At 36.7% G+C, this 14543-nt stretch overlaps 1 protein-coding gene across 1 annotated transcript; it reads right to left on the bottom strand.

Moving 5' to 3' along the window:
• Positions 1 to 11263: 11263 nt before the first annotated feature.
• Positions 11264 to 14080, bottom strand: LOC130234893 (homeobox even-skipped homolog protein 2-like). Its single transcript, XM_056465224.1, has 3 exons — positions 13198 to 14080; positions 12432 to 12670; positions 11264 to 11899 (listed from the first exon to the last, which is right to left on the bottom strand). The coding sequence occupies exons 1-3, from the start codon at positions 13598 to 13600 to the stop codon at positions 11285 to 11287; spliced, it is 1257 nt and encodes a 418-aa protein (XP_056321199.1). The 5' UTR covers positions 13601 to 14080; the 3' UTR covers positions 11264 to 11284.
• Positions 14081 to 14543: the final 463 nt, after the last annotated feature.

Raw genomic sequence — 14543 nt, 5'->3', positions numbered from 1 at the left:
GCTGGCTTATTTTTATATAAAAGTATAAAGCATAGACATTAACAGAGACATCAAATTGCTATAGGGGCAGCACGGTGGCTCACTGGTTAGCACTGTGGCCTCACAGCTAGAAGGTCGCTTGTTCAAGTCCTGGCTGGGTCAGTTGGAATTTCTGTATGGAGTTTGCATGTTCTCCCCGTGTTGGCGTGGGTTTCCTCCGGGTGCTCCGGTTTCCCCTATGTCCAAACACAAGCGCTATAGGGGAATTGGGTAAGCAAAATTGGCCACAGTGTGTGAATGCAAGAGTGTATGGGTGTTTCCCAGTACTGGGTTGCAGCTGAAAGAGCATCCGCTGCGGAAAACATATGCTGGAATAGTTGCCGCTGTGGTAACCCCAGATAAATAACAGACTACGCCGAAGGAAAATGAATGAAGGAATAAAATGCTACAAGATTTTTAAAACAGATGAGCATTTTTAAAAAAGAAAACTGTCAGTGCTTCATACAGTTAGTGCTTCCCTTTTATAATCTAATAACTTTAAAATAGAGAAAAGATTGGGTATTTATAATGAAAACTGCATGTCTGAACATCCACACTGCCTCAGCAAGAATAGTGAAGATCAGCACCACGGACAGCAACTGCGCTTATAAATTTATAACTCTCAGTGTGAGCAGATTGAATCCAGTGCCCAGTGTACTTCACCATAAAATAACAACCCCTGAGTGAAGCTGTTATCCGTACAGCTGCACTGCAATAACATCTATATGTCTGCCTAAAAATCTATATGTCACTGTACTACAAAAATATAAAAGAATAATTATCTCAATGTCAGCTTTATCAAATGACTGCATCCTAGTTTCTGGTGATGACTACATGCACTGTAAACGTATCTGTTAACTAACAGTTTCATATTTTGGGATTCACAAATGTTTTCTGATTATTTACGGTTGTGAATTGCATTATGGGATGTTGATCTTTTTGCTTTGGGCTCTTTTGATGCTGAAAATTCAACTCTACAGTTTAACAACGTGACTTTTAATGACATTTTATTAGTTTAGTATTAATATAATGTGTAAGAAACAATATATAGAGATAAATAAGTCTGTAAAATAACAGAAAATGTACTGGCGGTTTATTACAATGTTTCTGTAGCGTAATATACAACACCAACCCCAACAATATAGCACTTCAAACTATTAAAAATGTTTATAAAAGTCACTTTTCAAGGTCAAAAGTTGCATAATTCAGTTTAAAAGCATAAATAAATGGGAAATAATAAAAACATTAATCACAAAATATGAAAAACTGCTCATTTACGTTTTTCTTTTACACTTTGGTGTCAAAACACTTATATTTTATGCCATACATAACATATTTTCACGATATTTTCATTATATTTAAAAAACTCATTGACAACCAATTGTAACACAAAACAATTTCTTCATCAAACTTCTCTAGAGTCCTCTGTGTTCCTCCGAAGAAACAAAGTCATGCAAGTGGAACGGCATAGGGGTGAGTAAATGATGGAAAAATGTTCATTTTAAGAGAACTGTCCCTTTAAGATACAGGCATATGAAGCCATGGGATGTTTTATTGGCTTGTGTATTTGTAAAAGCTTAGGTTATTATCCTCTGGCACTGGCTGTGGGGTTGCTGAGCGGCCTGTCACTTGTCCTCACATAACATAAAATCTATAAAGATGCACACGTTTTCTTTGCATGACCCACTTCTAATGCACATGGAGCTCATGCTGTTTTCTAAAATCATCACTGAATGATGTGTAATATTGCAAACAGTGCGAGTGAATGGCTGTATCTTCATAAGGAGATTTCAACTTCACAATGTCAAATGAACACATCACACTGTAGATATTGGAAAACTCTGACATTGTGACATTTAATTTTTCTGCTACTGTATTTATGTATACAGTCAAGCCTAAATTATTCATACACCTGGCAAATTTTGACTTCAAATGAAAATCAAAGTTAAGAAATATGTTTTTTCCACAATGATGCCTCATGTACATCGTCTTATTATCTTTTGGGAGAAGCCTGCATCATTTACAGTCAAATTTGATGGTTGAAAAGTAACTTTAAGTCAGAATTCGGCAGCAGTATAAATAATTTTTGGCTATATATATATATATATATATATATATATATATATATATATATATATATATATATATATATATATATATATATATATATATATATATATATATATATATATATGTATGTATATATATATATATATATATATATATATATATATATATATATATACTGCAATATGAATACAATTTCACCAGATGACTTGAACGGCTCTGTTGGCATTAATTTATTAATTTAAATAGATTAAATTGATTATTTTGTACAATGTAAAATCCAAAAAGTTATGGTAACTTAAACCATTTGAGGAAACCGATTGCAACAAACCATTTAAGTTCAAAAACTGATCCTACACTCTCAGAAATAAAGGTACGCGAGCTGTCACTGAGGTGGTACCTTTTCAGAAGGTACAAATTTGTACTTGAAAGGTCCACATTAATACCTCAAGGGTACGTATTAGTACCTTAAAAGTACAAATGTGTTCCTCTTAAAATTTTTAAGTACTAATATATACTTTTGAGGTACAAATATGGACCCTTCAAGTATACATGTGTACCTTTTAAAAAGGTACCACCCCAGTGACAGCTCGCGTACCTTTATTTCTGAGAGTGTAATGAGTACTGTGAACTTAATCCATTTGAGTAAACGAAGCAATTTGAGCACAGTAAAACCAACACAATCTCATGGCAATTCATAACTTTTGATTTAGTGGCTAATTCGTATGAATTCGTAAGATCTAATTCGTACGATTTAGTACGGTTTGCTCATCCCCCAATGACGGTTGGGTTTAGGGGTGGGGTTAGGTGCCACGCCTCCTTTTTAAAATCATACAATTTTACTCGTACGAATTCGTCACTAAACTGACAAAACGTAAAATACTTATGTTTTCTCGTGATATCAGGCTGGTAAAACCCAATAAATGAAGAGAACTCAAACCAACTGAGTACTGTAAAACCCAGTAAGCTAAAGCAACTCAAACTATTTGAGGAAACCGATTGCAACAAACCATTTGAGTTAAAAATGAAACTAGTACTGTGAACTTACTCCATTTAAGTTGAAGTAATGAGGTATTTAATGAACTCATTACCTTCAACACTGAGCTCAAAACTCTTTTCAAATGAATTAACTTCCGGTCAATTTTGAGTTAGCTACACTCATTTCATTTGATTAAGTTGACTGTCGGGTTTTACAGTGCACAAATCAGAATCGAAAAGATCAGGTTGCATGCGGTTTGGGCTGTTCGCATTGTCATGACAGAATCAGATCTGAGTTCCATGTGTAAATCAGATTTAGGCCACATATGCCTGCAGTGTGAACGTAGCCAATAGGAGACTCCGCAATAGTCACATCGCAAGACCTGCAACATCAAGACGGGATTAAAATGAGCCAGGAACCACAGTTCTGAACACATAATCCGTGGAGTCATTGCTAAGCTTAACTCAACCCAATAGTGTGAATGATTCTTAAATTATTTAGGTGTGTTTTGAAGCACTGTGACTAAGAGTTTAAGTGAATATAAACTATTTAGGCACAAGAAATGATGATGTTTGCCACTTTAGCAAAGGTTAATTGTCTTTAATTATTAATATACAGTGTTATTTGACATTTGTTTATTGCACTGCTGAATACTCAATACTGTTCAGAAACCAATAAGCACAGTTTATTTCATTTTTACCTTTGTCCTATAGTTTTAATCAATGCTTTATTTGTTTATTTTAGTTTGTATATATATATTTTTACAATCAATCATCCCAATCAATGTAAAATTATCTTTCCAAATAGTCATCTTGGTAAATTATATTAATAGCGCAATATATAATGCAGAAAAACTAAACATTACAAGGTATTGTGCCTAAATGTTTTGTGTATTGTGCCTAAATGTTTTAAACTCTCTTGGAATGCTCACAAATGCACACGCAAATGAAAACCTTTCACTCCGTTAAGGTTAAACTCTGCAATGACTCCACAAATATCATGTATTGAACTCCGGGTCAACTATAATCCTTACTCAAAATTGCAGATCTTGTGATGTGACTACACAAGCAATATTGATACTGAAATGATATATTGTGCAGCCCTAAGCACGTTGTACACACACCGAACTCGTGCCTTCTATCAGAGGCAAATTACTCGAACGTACAGTTTGCTCTGTAGTTATTCTCAGGCCAATACACTTTGTAATGCCTTCAAAAAGTTCTTCATTTGTTGAGACTAATTAGAGATCTCCCATTCAACATCAATATTGGCTCTTATAGAGGGTCTGTTTGTTTTCAGTTTGAATATTGATCAAATCTGTAAATGGTCATTCTACTTTCAAGCTTCCTGGATATCCGTTAAATAAGATCATTCTATATTTATATACATATCATTGACCACGGTCTGTGGGTCTCATTTAAAGCAAGAGACTGCAATCTCGGTTTTAGTAACATGAAAACAAATGGAGAGACTGATAGACGCTTATGAATTAGCGTGCAAAGCTGCTGCACTTCTCATAAAGTAGCAGCTGTCTGTGAAACACAGTGGCAGAGCCAGGATGTTTTCATAAGGGTGGCCAGCATCCATTCTGGAGCAGCACAGCAACATTAATTCATTCCAAATAAAAATGAGTTTGTATAAAACACAGGACTGTTATGGTGCTTCGGATGCAAGTGTGTACAATAAATTCATATTTAATTCTAAACGAGGTGCTAGTGGAATAGATCAAGAAATACTGCATGCATTTGGGCCATTTTTACTTCTCATTCCCCACCTCTGGGCATATTAATAGACCTTGTGCACCCAAACGCTTGTTGTTCTCAATCTCTGCATCCTCATAGATGAACATTGGACAGATAATAGTAGTTGAAAGATTAGTCAACCTTTATTGAATTTTATATAATCTGTAGGTTCTGCTTCACAAATGTGTCAGAATATTGTCAAATGACTTGTCAAAATCAATTAGCTGCAACATTTAATTCATACCTAAACTAAAAACTTAAAAAGTAAATAAAAAGGATTAAGAAAAGTGGATCCGCAATGCATGGCCTAAATAGCTTGATGTAAAGTAAGTCTTTTTATGCACAATTAAATGTGATTAATTTTTGTTTGTACTTTACCACCTAGCAAAACGCTTATTATGCACAGTGTTTGCATATATTTTTGCATTAATTTACGAATATAAATGCATAATAGTTATTATTGCATATTGTGATATCATGTCTGTTCCCCGTACATTTAAGAGATCTGCTTTCATTCGTGACGCACCTAACGAATGCTTCAATCGTCTGCACATTCAATTGAACGTTTCAACATTCGCTTGATTTGGGCCTGGCGCTGATGAGGAGATTTTGGAGTGTGTCTGAAAGGTCTCTTGTAAGATTGCTCGATCTCTACATATCCCTTTAAATAAACGCAGCTCTTGTGAAAGACAAATGCGAATTGCGAATGCAGAAAAAGCGTCTCCACGCGGGATGACGGAGCTTAGGTCAATTGACGGCCATCCTCTAGCTCCGCCCCGCATCAGTTTCACTGCATCTTGAAAATAACGAGGGAAAAATAATCTAATTCTTTTTATAGAATTCCGATTATTCCAAAATAGAATCCTTCACATGATGTCATTCAAGTGTCCGTGGCGCGCAACGTTTGATCTGACCCAACTGAAGAACTTGTACACAACTTGCTGTCCATTCCATTAAATCCAATTAAAATCATGTTATCGTCGTGACAAAATGGAGGGAAATATTAAGGCCCACTTTAGATTAAGTAACCTTAACTACTTATTACTTTTAAATTAATAATTTTGTACAAGGCACTTATTATTATTATTATTATTATTATTATTATTATTATTATTATTATTATTATTATTATTTACATTGTGCTTGTATTTAAAAAAATGTATGGATGTATCTGTAATTAAGTTCTATAATTACATTTATAATTATACTGTTGACCCATTCCTTACACCTTAACCCTTTAACTGCCTGCTCTACCAAATGGTTGACCATATTTTGACTGTTTTAAATAATGTTAAAGTCATTTAAATAATAATGGTTTACACTATACAGCATTGTTGGTTTTACAAACAAATCAAAAAAACATATTCCTACTACACTTGATTTTGGTGTTATTGTAAAAAAAACAAAGCCTGTTAAATGAGAATCTGAAATATTTTATGGCATACTTCAAAAATAAAGATGATTTAGTATTCAAAAAATGCTTTATTTTATGTTTTTAAATAAATAATCTTACACTTAATATTTTCTGATTTTCATAGTATTTTAATTATATATTAATCAGTGTTGGATTGCAGTTGGAAGGGCATCCGCTTCATAAACATATGCTGGATTAGTTGGCAGTTCATTCCGCTGTGCCGACCCCTGATTAATAAAGGGACTAAGCCGAAAAGAAAATGAATGAATGCATAAATTCCGGTATACTTTTACCCTAAACCGACATATCAACCATTTGGTAGAGATTGATATTTTAGAAATTGTGTATTGAAAAAATGCATTGAGTGTGTTAACTAGCGACATTAGGAGGTATGAAAAGCATTGCATTTTTTTTGTATTTCTTGGTAGTTAAAGGGTTAACTCACAAAATCTGGCCTTAACCTTAACCGTATTCCAACTCAATAGCTCCAAGTGCTTTATACAAGATTTAAGTACATTATACGTATTGTTTGGTTGACATTTAATATAAAATGGGACCAAACATTGGCTTTTCATAGCGCCTGACACGCTGAACTCATCGCTCTGTTGTAATGGGGCTCGTCATGTAGGCGTTTAAGTCAATCAAAAAGCTGAAATTAAAGTCACTTTTTTTTTTTGTAGTTGTCGTCAATCAAACAAAGGGTTAACTTTGTGGTTAATTAATTCAACTAATACAGAATGAACAGTATTATGTTGCCATTCACCAAACTACGTGTGTTTAAAGTGCTTGTCAGGCTTAAAAGGGAAAGCAATAGGCGTGAACGTTTTCTCCACATCAGATGAATTCAAATATGTTTCAGAATGTGCCAGGTGACATTAACGACATGATGTAGCCTATATAGGTGTACATGTTCGACAGCCAAATATGTTGAGGTGAGCGCGGGTGTTCGACTGAAAATATACACCGGCAAAATGTGATATAATTAGAGTGTTATGTTTGTAAATCATATTTTGACCCTCATTTTCTCCTGCAAACTAGACCTTCTCATTGGCAGACAGCTCAGCCGTTAAAGTAAGTGAAGGCAATTTTCAAGGATAATTGCGAACATGTTTTAATACATATGCATGAAAACCATTTTCTTTTTTGCGAGAGGGAGAGACTTAACGTGCTTATGCAACTGATTGAGGGGATGACCTGCTATTCAAAATGTTATTTGAGAACTATCAAAATGTGCAGACTTGCAAATTGCCCAGCTTGTATCTGAATTACTACCCCATTCATCATCATTATGGGTTGATAAGTTAATTTAACCATTTCATTCCGTCTTAATGAGCTATAGTTAAATTAATGTCACATAATATATGAAAGCAACATTTGAACAGAAGCGTTCATTTGAGACAAACAAGGGTGGCCATAGTTTCAACTGATGCATAAATCTCCTCATCACAGCCGGTGCTTGTGTTACCACGAACCTTTCCCTTCTGTTCCCTTTAATAGTGTCAACAAAAAACAAAGCAAATAGTGAAGCTTTGTTGAGGACTAGCTGTTTAACGGGTGATCATTGACTTGGTGTTATCAGCTAGTAGTAGCCGCGCGCATATTTATGTAAATCACGTGTTACCTGATATAATTCTCCATATTAACTAAGGGCCATATTTTTAAAATCATTTTTGGATGCAATCCATTTACATGAATAAGGCATGATAGCATATGGCGAGGTATAGCCTATAATATCACCCCCAGCATAAGAGACTTCATTTATCGTTAGCACGTCGAGCGTTTCAGTTCAATCGCAACAACTGGATCACCCTCACCCCTTTCAGACCTCCAGAAAATAATACAACCTGACAGCTTTGGGTGGGCTTTACCAAATTATTCTATTACGTACTTGATTAAAAACTGTCTGATTGGCAGCGTTGATTCTCAACAGGCACACCGCAATATATAGTTCTCCAAAAATGCAGCGCGTCAAGTTCAGTCGCAGGGCATCGCTTGGCGCCCGCGATTCGTATTCGTGAAGTTCCACCTTAAAACAACAGTCTTTTGGCCCCACGTGCTCCCTGTAGTTCGGATTTTGTCCTCCCCGCAGCAGCTGTCACCTCGCATTACTCGCAGTCAGCTAAATGAAACATTATTCTAAACATATGCATCGTAATCAGTTCGGTCACACTTACAAGAACACGCGTTAATAAGGCAATCAATCACAGTGGAACAAGCGAGTTGTTCTGCAACAGCTCATAAACAGTGTGTAATGAAGAATTGGAGGTTAGCATGACACGCGCTGATCAGATAATCAATGTCAAAGATGCGATGAATGTCAGTAAATGTAGTTTTTATGTCGTTTCTATAAAATCCCCAATTTACAACAAGCAGTTCAATTACCCAGAAAATACAGTCAATTAAACGGGCGTGATTGGACAGTAGCGGGAGGATCATCGATCTTTGCATTTCTATCTCGCTGGTGGACGTTTAATTTGGGTTTTCTATTAGCACCGAAATAAAGGAAAAAAATAAAATATATTAAACAACCCGCAGATTTATTTTCTTGTCAGAAGCAATTCGCCTAAGGTGACAGACAGTTTGCTGCATTTTATGATGAATTCTTTTTTCAGTCTTTGCACATTGGATACAAAACCCATGGCGTTATTGTGGCCAGTGTTTTTCTGCCCTCTGTCTTCTCCAGTTTGCCTCTCCATCTATCTCAATGCCTTTGTTGTACGGGTTGTAACCCTCGCCTTGGTAAAGAGCATAACGAAACATGGCGATACATCACACTCTTGCTGCGCCTCTAATCCCATTTCTTTAATGGGGACGTTCAAAAAGAAAGCAACTTATCTCAGAGTCCCCCGGGAGTGTGCCGGTATATATTTAACCAGGCTGCAATTAACGACAGTATCAGCTTGTATCATTTAGAGGTAATGTAAAAATAATGGTAAATTATAGGGCCGGAATGACCCGTGATCGCAGACTCCATATTCCCCATAGTTTTAGTGTCGTTTTAATTAATGCCAGACTCACTTTCTCACCAAGGAGAAGGGGAAAATGTGTTAACAGAGCAGGAGCTCCGCTTTACACTATTGCATTATTTTTTTAATCATTAAAACAATTATTTTAAAAGGAAAAATGTCCAATATTTAATCTAAAAATCACATTTTTTTAAATATGCATGAAGCAAATTTAATTTGTGAGTGTTTGCAATTCAGAATTTAGTAAATCTTAATTAGAAATCGTGCTTAATATAAATGTGTATGTAGTAGACATTTGTAAATTAGCCTATATTTAATATATATATATATATATATATATATATATATATATATATATATATATATATATATATATATATATATGCTTCTTTTTTTTGCACTTGCTCGTTCAGAAAATAGTCTACATTGTGCACAATGATTACGATTTAAGAAACTGCGTTTTAAATATTTATTTTACAATAACAACACCATCAATAAATAACATAATATACATTTTTATATTGCACATTTTTTTTCTCAAGTGAAAATATGAAAATTCATACAGTCGGCAATATGTAAAATACAGAGACGTAATGTACAGAGTCGTGTATCACGGCAACCCTTGGGAGAGGAGCAAAACACTGGGATTTTAGTATTGTCATTTATTGAACAGACGGCAACCAGCCCCGTGCTCCAACTCGGTAACATTTACTTATTTATTTATTTTAGAAAAAGAAGTCTTTCATTTTAAACGGTAACAGCAATGTGATATGCTTTATATACAATGGGTCAGATCATTTTGGCTTGCAACATGAGGCCTAATATTTCTCCGCATTTCATTTGTTCTGTAGTGGTGAGGTAAAGTCAGATTGTGTAATCCTAACATCTGAAATAAACATCCACTTACGTAAATTATGAAAATTAAAATAATAAGAAGGTAATCATTTCGGATGGCAGTCAAAATGCAGTTGGCTTAATGCGTGTTAAACCTATGCGTGTTGTAACAAAATATTTCACCATTTTGATCTGTACAAGTGCTATTTTGCTATCTTTAAAATTAGGTTTTACATTGAGGAAGAATTCCGCCCAGTGACAAGAAAAATATGTATGCAGACAGAAATGCATGAGCAATTTGTCTGAAGTTTGGGGTTGTGTGGATAATCCCATTATATTGTGAGTGAAGAGTCTCTACTGGGAGTATTATGGAAATATCGGTTTGGATTTAATGAGACTGCTCGCATCAGCGGAACATCTCTGAGAGAAAAGTCTACCCAGGCCGGCCAAGGTTCCAATAAGAAGATTGGAAATAGGACTCGGTGGAAAGGGGATTTTTTTTTTTAAATAATAATAAAAAAATCTCAGGTAACGAATACCACGTTTAATACTGTACAATCTACACACCAAGAACAATGCGAAATGCTCAAGGTCTTTTATCTATCTTGTCTAATGACTTCCCACAGCGGGTTGTTATGCTTTGACAGCGAGTCTCTGAACGGGAACTTTCTTACATTTCCACATTCAAAGGAGGTCCATCAAGGTACATGATTGGCAATTTTCGTCATAATCTTCACATTATTAACAGCAGAATTGACATTGTAGCAGTAGTGCACATTTTATGCGCCACACTCCTAGATCATCAGGGAGAGTCCCTCGAGCAGCAACACTTTCAGAATAGCATCGTTACATCTCGCGCCTGGTCCCCTGTAACTGATGCTACTAAAGTGGCACAACCAGTGTATAGCTATTCTCTTTACTGCACACGATGCGGATGTAACCAAAAATAACATTTGCATACAGTACCTAGTAATACAATAAAGCCAAATAATACTTAAAGTAAATTAAACATGTGCCTAGTCATATTGAAAAGTAAAGCATGATAGTGTTATTAACCGTATTTGCTCAAATGTATTAATAGTGTGTGTGGTGACACATCTAAAAGGCCTTAACAGTGTATTTTAAATAGATATTTTTGTAATAATTCTGGGCGTACTGGAATGAAAATGCTGTCCCTTTTGTAATTAAAAAAATAACCATAATAATAATAATCATAATAATTACATGTGCTTTAAATAAAAGAAGTGTGTATGCCAGTAGTGAGCTATCTATTAAGCGCGCTTTCTTCTCTCTGGTCCGGTGAGGGCACCGCGGTTTTGCTGAGGACCGCCGCCGAGTATGGCAAAAATCCGCTCTCAGACCTTTGCCCGGTCGCCGTGCAGGTAAAATCAGAGCTGGAGCTCCTGGAGCCCAGTGCGCTGGCGGCCTGGCTGCTGTGGCAGCTGAGACACGAGCACGGCCCGGTAGCCGAGGGCGCGCTCACCGCCGCAGCCGCAGCCGCCGCCGCCGCTGCCGCCGACGCAGCCGCCGAGCTGTTTAAACCAGCGGGTGACTGGTACAGTCCTGGATGTCGAAAGCTACACAGCAGCTCTGGGCGCGAATATGGATGAGAAAGAGCGCGGAAAGTATCAAGGGGACGTATAGAGGTAGCAAAAGGTGAAGATGCGGCTCCTGAGGCGGCTGCCGCAGCAGCTGCTGCCGTGACACCGACATGGGGGTAATAGTGTAGTGGCATGTGGGAATGAAAAGGGTAAGGCAGACTTCCGGTGGCGGCGGCGTGCGTCATCATATAGGTGTAGAAGCTGGGATCGGCGGGATGTGGCCAGGACATGGCAAGCCGCTGCCGCTTGTCCTTCATTCGTCGATTCTGAAACCACACCTACACGCATCCACAGAACAGGTAACAATTAGGGATCAGGTGAGCAGGAGGGGAAAATTAAACATCACAGTTTTGAAATCTCAGGACTTGTGTATAAATAATATTTGTAAATGAATTTAGCTGATCTGTTGAGAAGCGTATTATTATTATTATTATTATTATAATTATTAAGAGAGGAGAAATGGAGTCACTTGCAAATCGTCAAATAGCTTTGCAACTGCAACTAATTTTAATATCTTAGAATAGCTCAGATGAAAAGAGACGGGTTTTTGCATCAGACAAAATAAAACTGTCTTTATATTACACTGTTTTTATTTTTAGCTGCATCCCTGTATTATTTATGTCCACCTATATATAAATATTCTTTAATATATATATAGAACAGAATGGATTATTATTTTAGATTTGGAAATGGGCATTTAAATGCGTGGATTTATTGTGCTAGAGCATGTAAACGGGTAATATTTGTTTGCTGAACGTTATGAATTAGCAGGTGCATATTATATTTTGGTAAACAAAATGAGAGCATTACCTTTATTGTTGTTTCGGGCAGGTTTAATGCTGCGGCTAATTCACATCTCCTGGGTCTCGAGACGTAGTTTTCCCTGTAAAATTCTTTCTCCAGTCTTGCGATCTGCTCTCGGGTAAACGCAGTCCGGTACCTCCTCACCTGGTCCGAGCTCGAGCTGCTGTTTCCCATGGAATTACCGTTCAGATTCGACAGAGATGATGAACTTGTGTTGGAGCCTCCTGAATTGCTGTCCGAGAAACCTAAATCGGATAATGAAAGAGATCAAATCCAAATGTATAAATATTTAACAAACATGTTAAGAGAAAAAATAAATTAAATTTGAACATTAAAGGAATAAATAAAGAAAATTATGCGTTTATAAAATATGTTAAATCAATCGGGAACGTTTTGGGATTGCATTTAATTTATTTACTCAGATATTCAGTATAAAATAATTTTAAACAAACAAAATATAAAGAAAAAAGCTATTAAATATACACAATTAAATGCAAATGTTTGCATATATATTTTTTAAAAACGCTAAATGTATACACTACATAATGCAACGACAATTTATTTCGATGAATGCAACGACAAGCTAGCACTCAGACATTAGAAGAAATGCAACACTAAAATATAACCGAGCACACAATAAAAAAATTAAATACTAATCACATTTAAACCATAAATATGAAGCAAATTCTAATGCAATTATCTTCAAAAAATAAAAATCGATATAAACAAATTTAAAAACGCTTTAATCGAAGTTTCCACGCAATTTGTTTACCTTTACTGTTGTTTTCCTTGTGTTGGCTGATGCTTCCCGGGGAACGATGAGACGGGCAGCCCACTTCCACATCGCTGTTCATGTCGGAGTCAGGAGAAACTTCAGGATACAGGTTTATTTTCTTCCGGCTTTCGGAGGACGACACTTCAGTGGAGGAAGTGTTGTCGTTGTGGTGGTTCCCAAATAAGCTGTCGATCTCGAACTTGCCTTTGGTGGGAATATCCCCATGCAGCGAGGCGGAAGTTATTCTCGGGCTGAGGCGACCTGCGTGCTGGGAATTTTCCAGGGCCTCGAGCACCGCGTTCCCGGCCGAGTCGGTGAGGTTGGAGAGCCTCTTCCCTGCCACTGGACTGTGTAGTCCCCTTTCCATCAGAATCATTTCTTTTCTTATCCTCTCCATCATGAAGTCGTGCGGAAAAAATCCAAAGTCCCAGGGCTGGTGCTCCGATGACTGGTGGCGGATCTAATCCGCATTCAGCTCAGCTGCCGCCTCTAAATAATATAACACCTTTATGAGCTGGAAGGCAAAAGAAAAAAACAGAGGAATGCCAGTGCGGGCAACGAATGACTGCTCAAAATGACCCGCGCATCCTCTCTGGTCCAGAAAGTCATTCATCAAAAAGTGGTTTGCGCCTTCGTCGTTAAAGGTGCGCGTGACGCGGCTCGAATGATCATTTATTGTAACAGGTTTATAAGCAAATAAATAGGAGAGAGACTGTCATCGGTTGATAGAGTCGGCCCTTGATCGGCCAGACGCGTATATCCAGGTGGAGAGAGAGAGGAGAAGTGAGGAGCGAGCAGCTTCTGATCTGAGTCTGTTTTAGATGGCTCCTGGGGTTGGCCTCTGGGGTGAAATTGACAGTCTGATTAATAAAATGAGCGCGGCAACATTTCCCTCTTCATTTAGGAATATCATTATGCTTTGATTCTCTATTGTTCCTTCCTTCTGTTCTGGCTCTCCCACTCCCTCTCTCTTTCCCTCTCTCTCTCTATCTGAGCTGTTTCTTTTTTCTTTCTCTGTCGATTATTTCACACAGACGTTTTCGAATGAGAGGCATTAGTTAAAGATTTTTTTTTGCATCCAATTAGAAGATCCCGTTGCGAATATAGTTGTTTCGTTTCAAAATAACGATACGGACACGTTGCATTTATAGTGGTGTTATTTAAACTCTCTATTTGTTGGAGATTATTATTATTTTTTTGATGGGAAAAAAAAAAACGCACACATAACTACATATTTGCGAATTATGTATTGATGTAATTGTATTTTTCTTACTGATGGGCGTTTTCTAACATTTGTTGTATTTAGCTGATACTGTTGAAATCACGAGATGTAGTGTTTTATT

Source organism: Danio aesculapii, chromosome 9 (assembly GCF_903798145.1).
Source record: "Danio aesculapii chromosome 9, fDanAes4.1, whole genome shotgun sequence".
Taxonomy (NCBI): domain Eukaryota; kingdom Metazoa; phylum Chordata; class Actinopteri; order Cypriniformes; family Danionidae; genus Danio; species Danio aesculapii.
This window is presented reverse-complemented; position numbering and strand designations above follow the sequence as displayed.

Excerpts from the sequence above, each read along its gene's own strand:
- LOC130234893 (XM_056465224.1), bottom strand. The coding sequence starts at position 13,600 with ATGATGGAGAGGATAAGAAAAGAAATGATTCTGATGGAAAGGGGACTA. Across the intron at positions 12,671-13,197 it reads CAAGGAAAACAACAGTAAAG|GTTTCTCGGACAGCAATTCA; the intron begins GTAAACAAATTG and ends TATCCGATTTAG. Across the intron at positions 11,900-12,431 it reads TGCCCGAAACAACAATAAAG|GTGTGGTTTCAGAATCGACG; the intron begins GTAATGCTCTCA and ends GGATGCGTGTAG.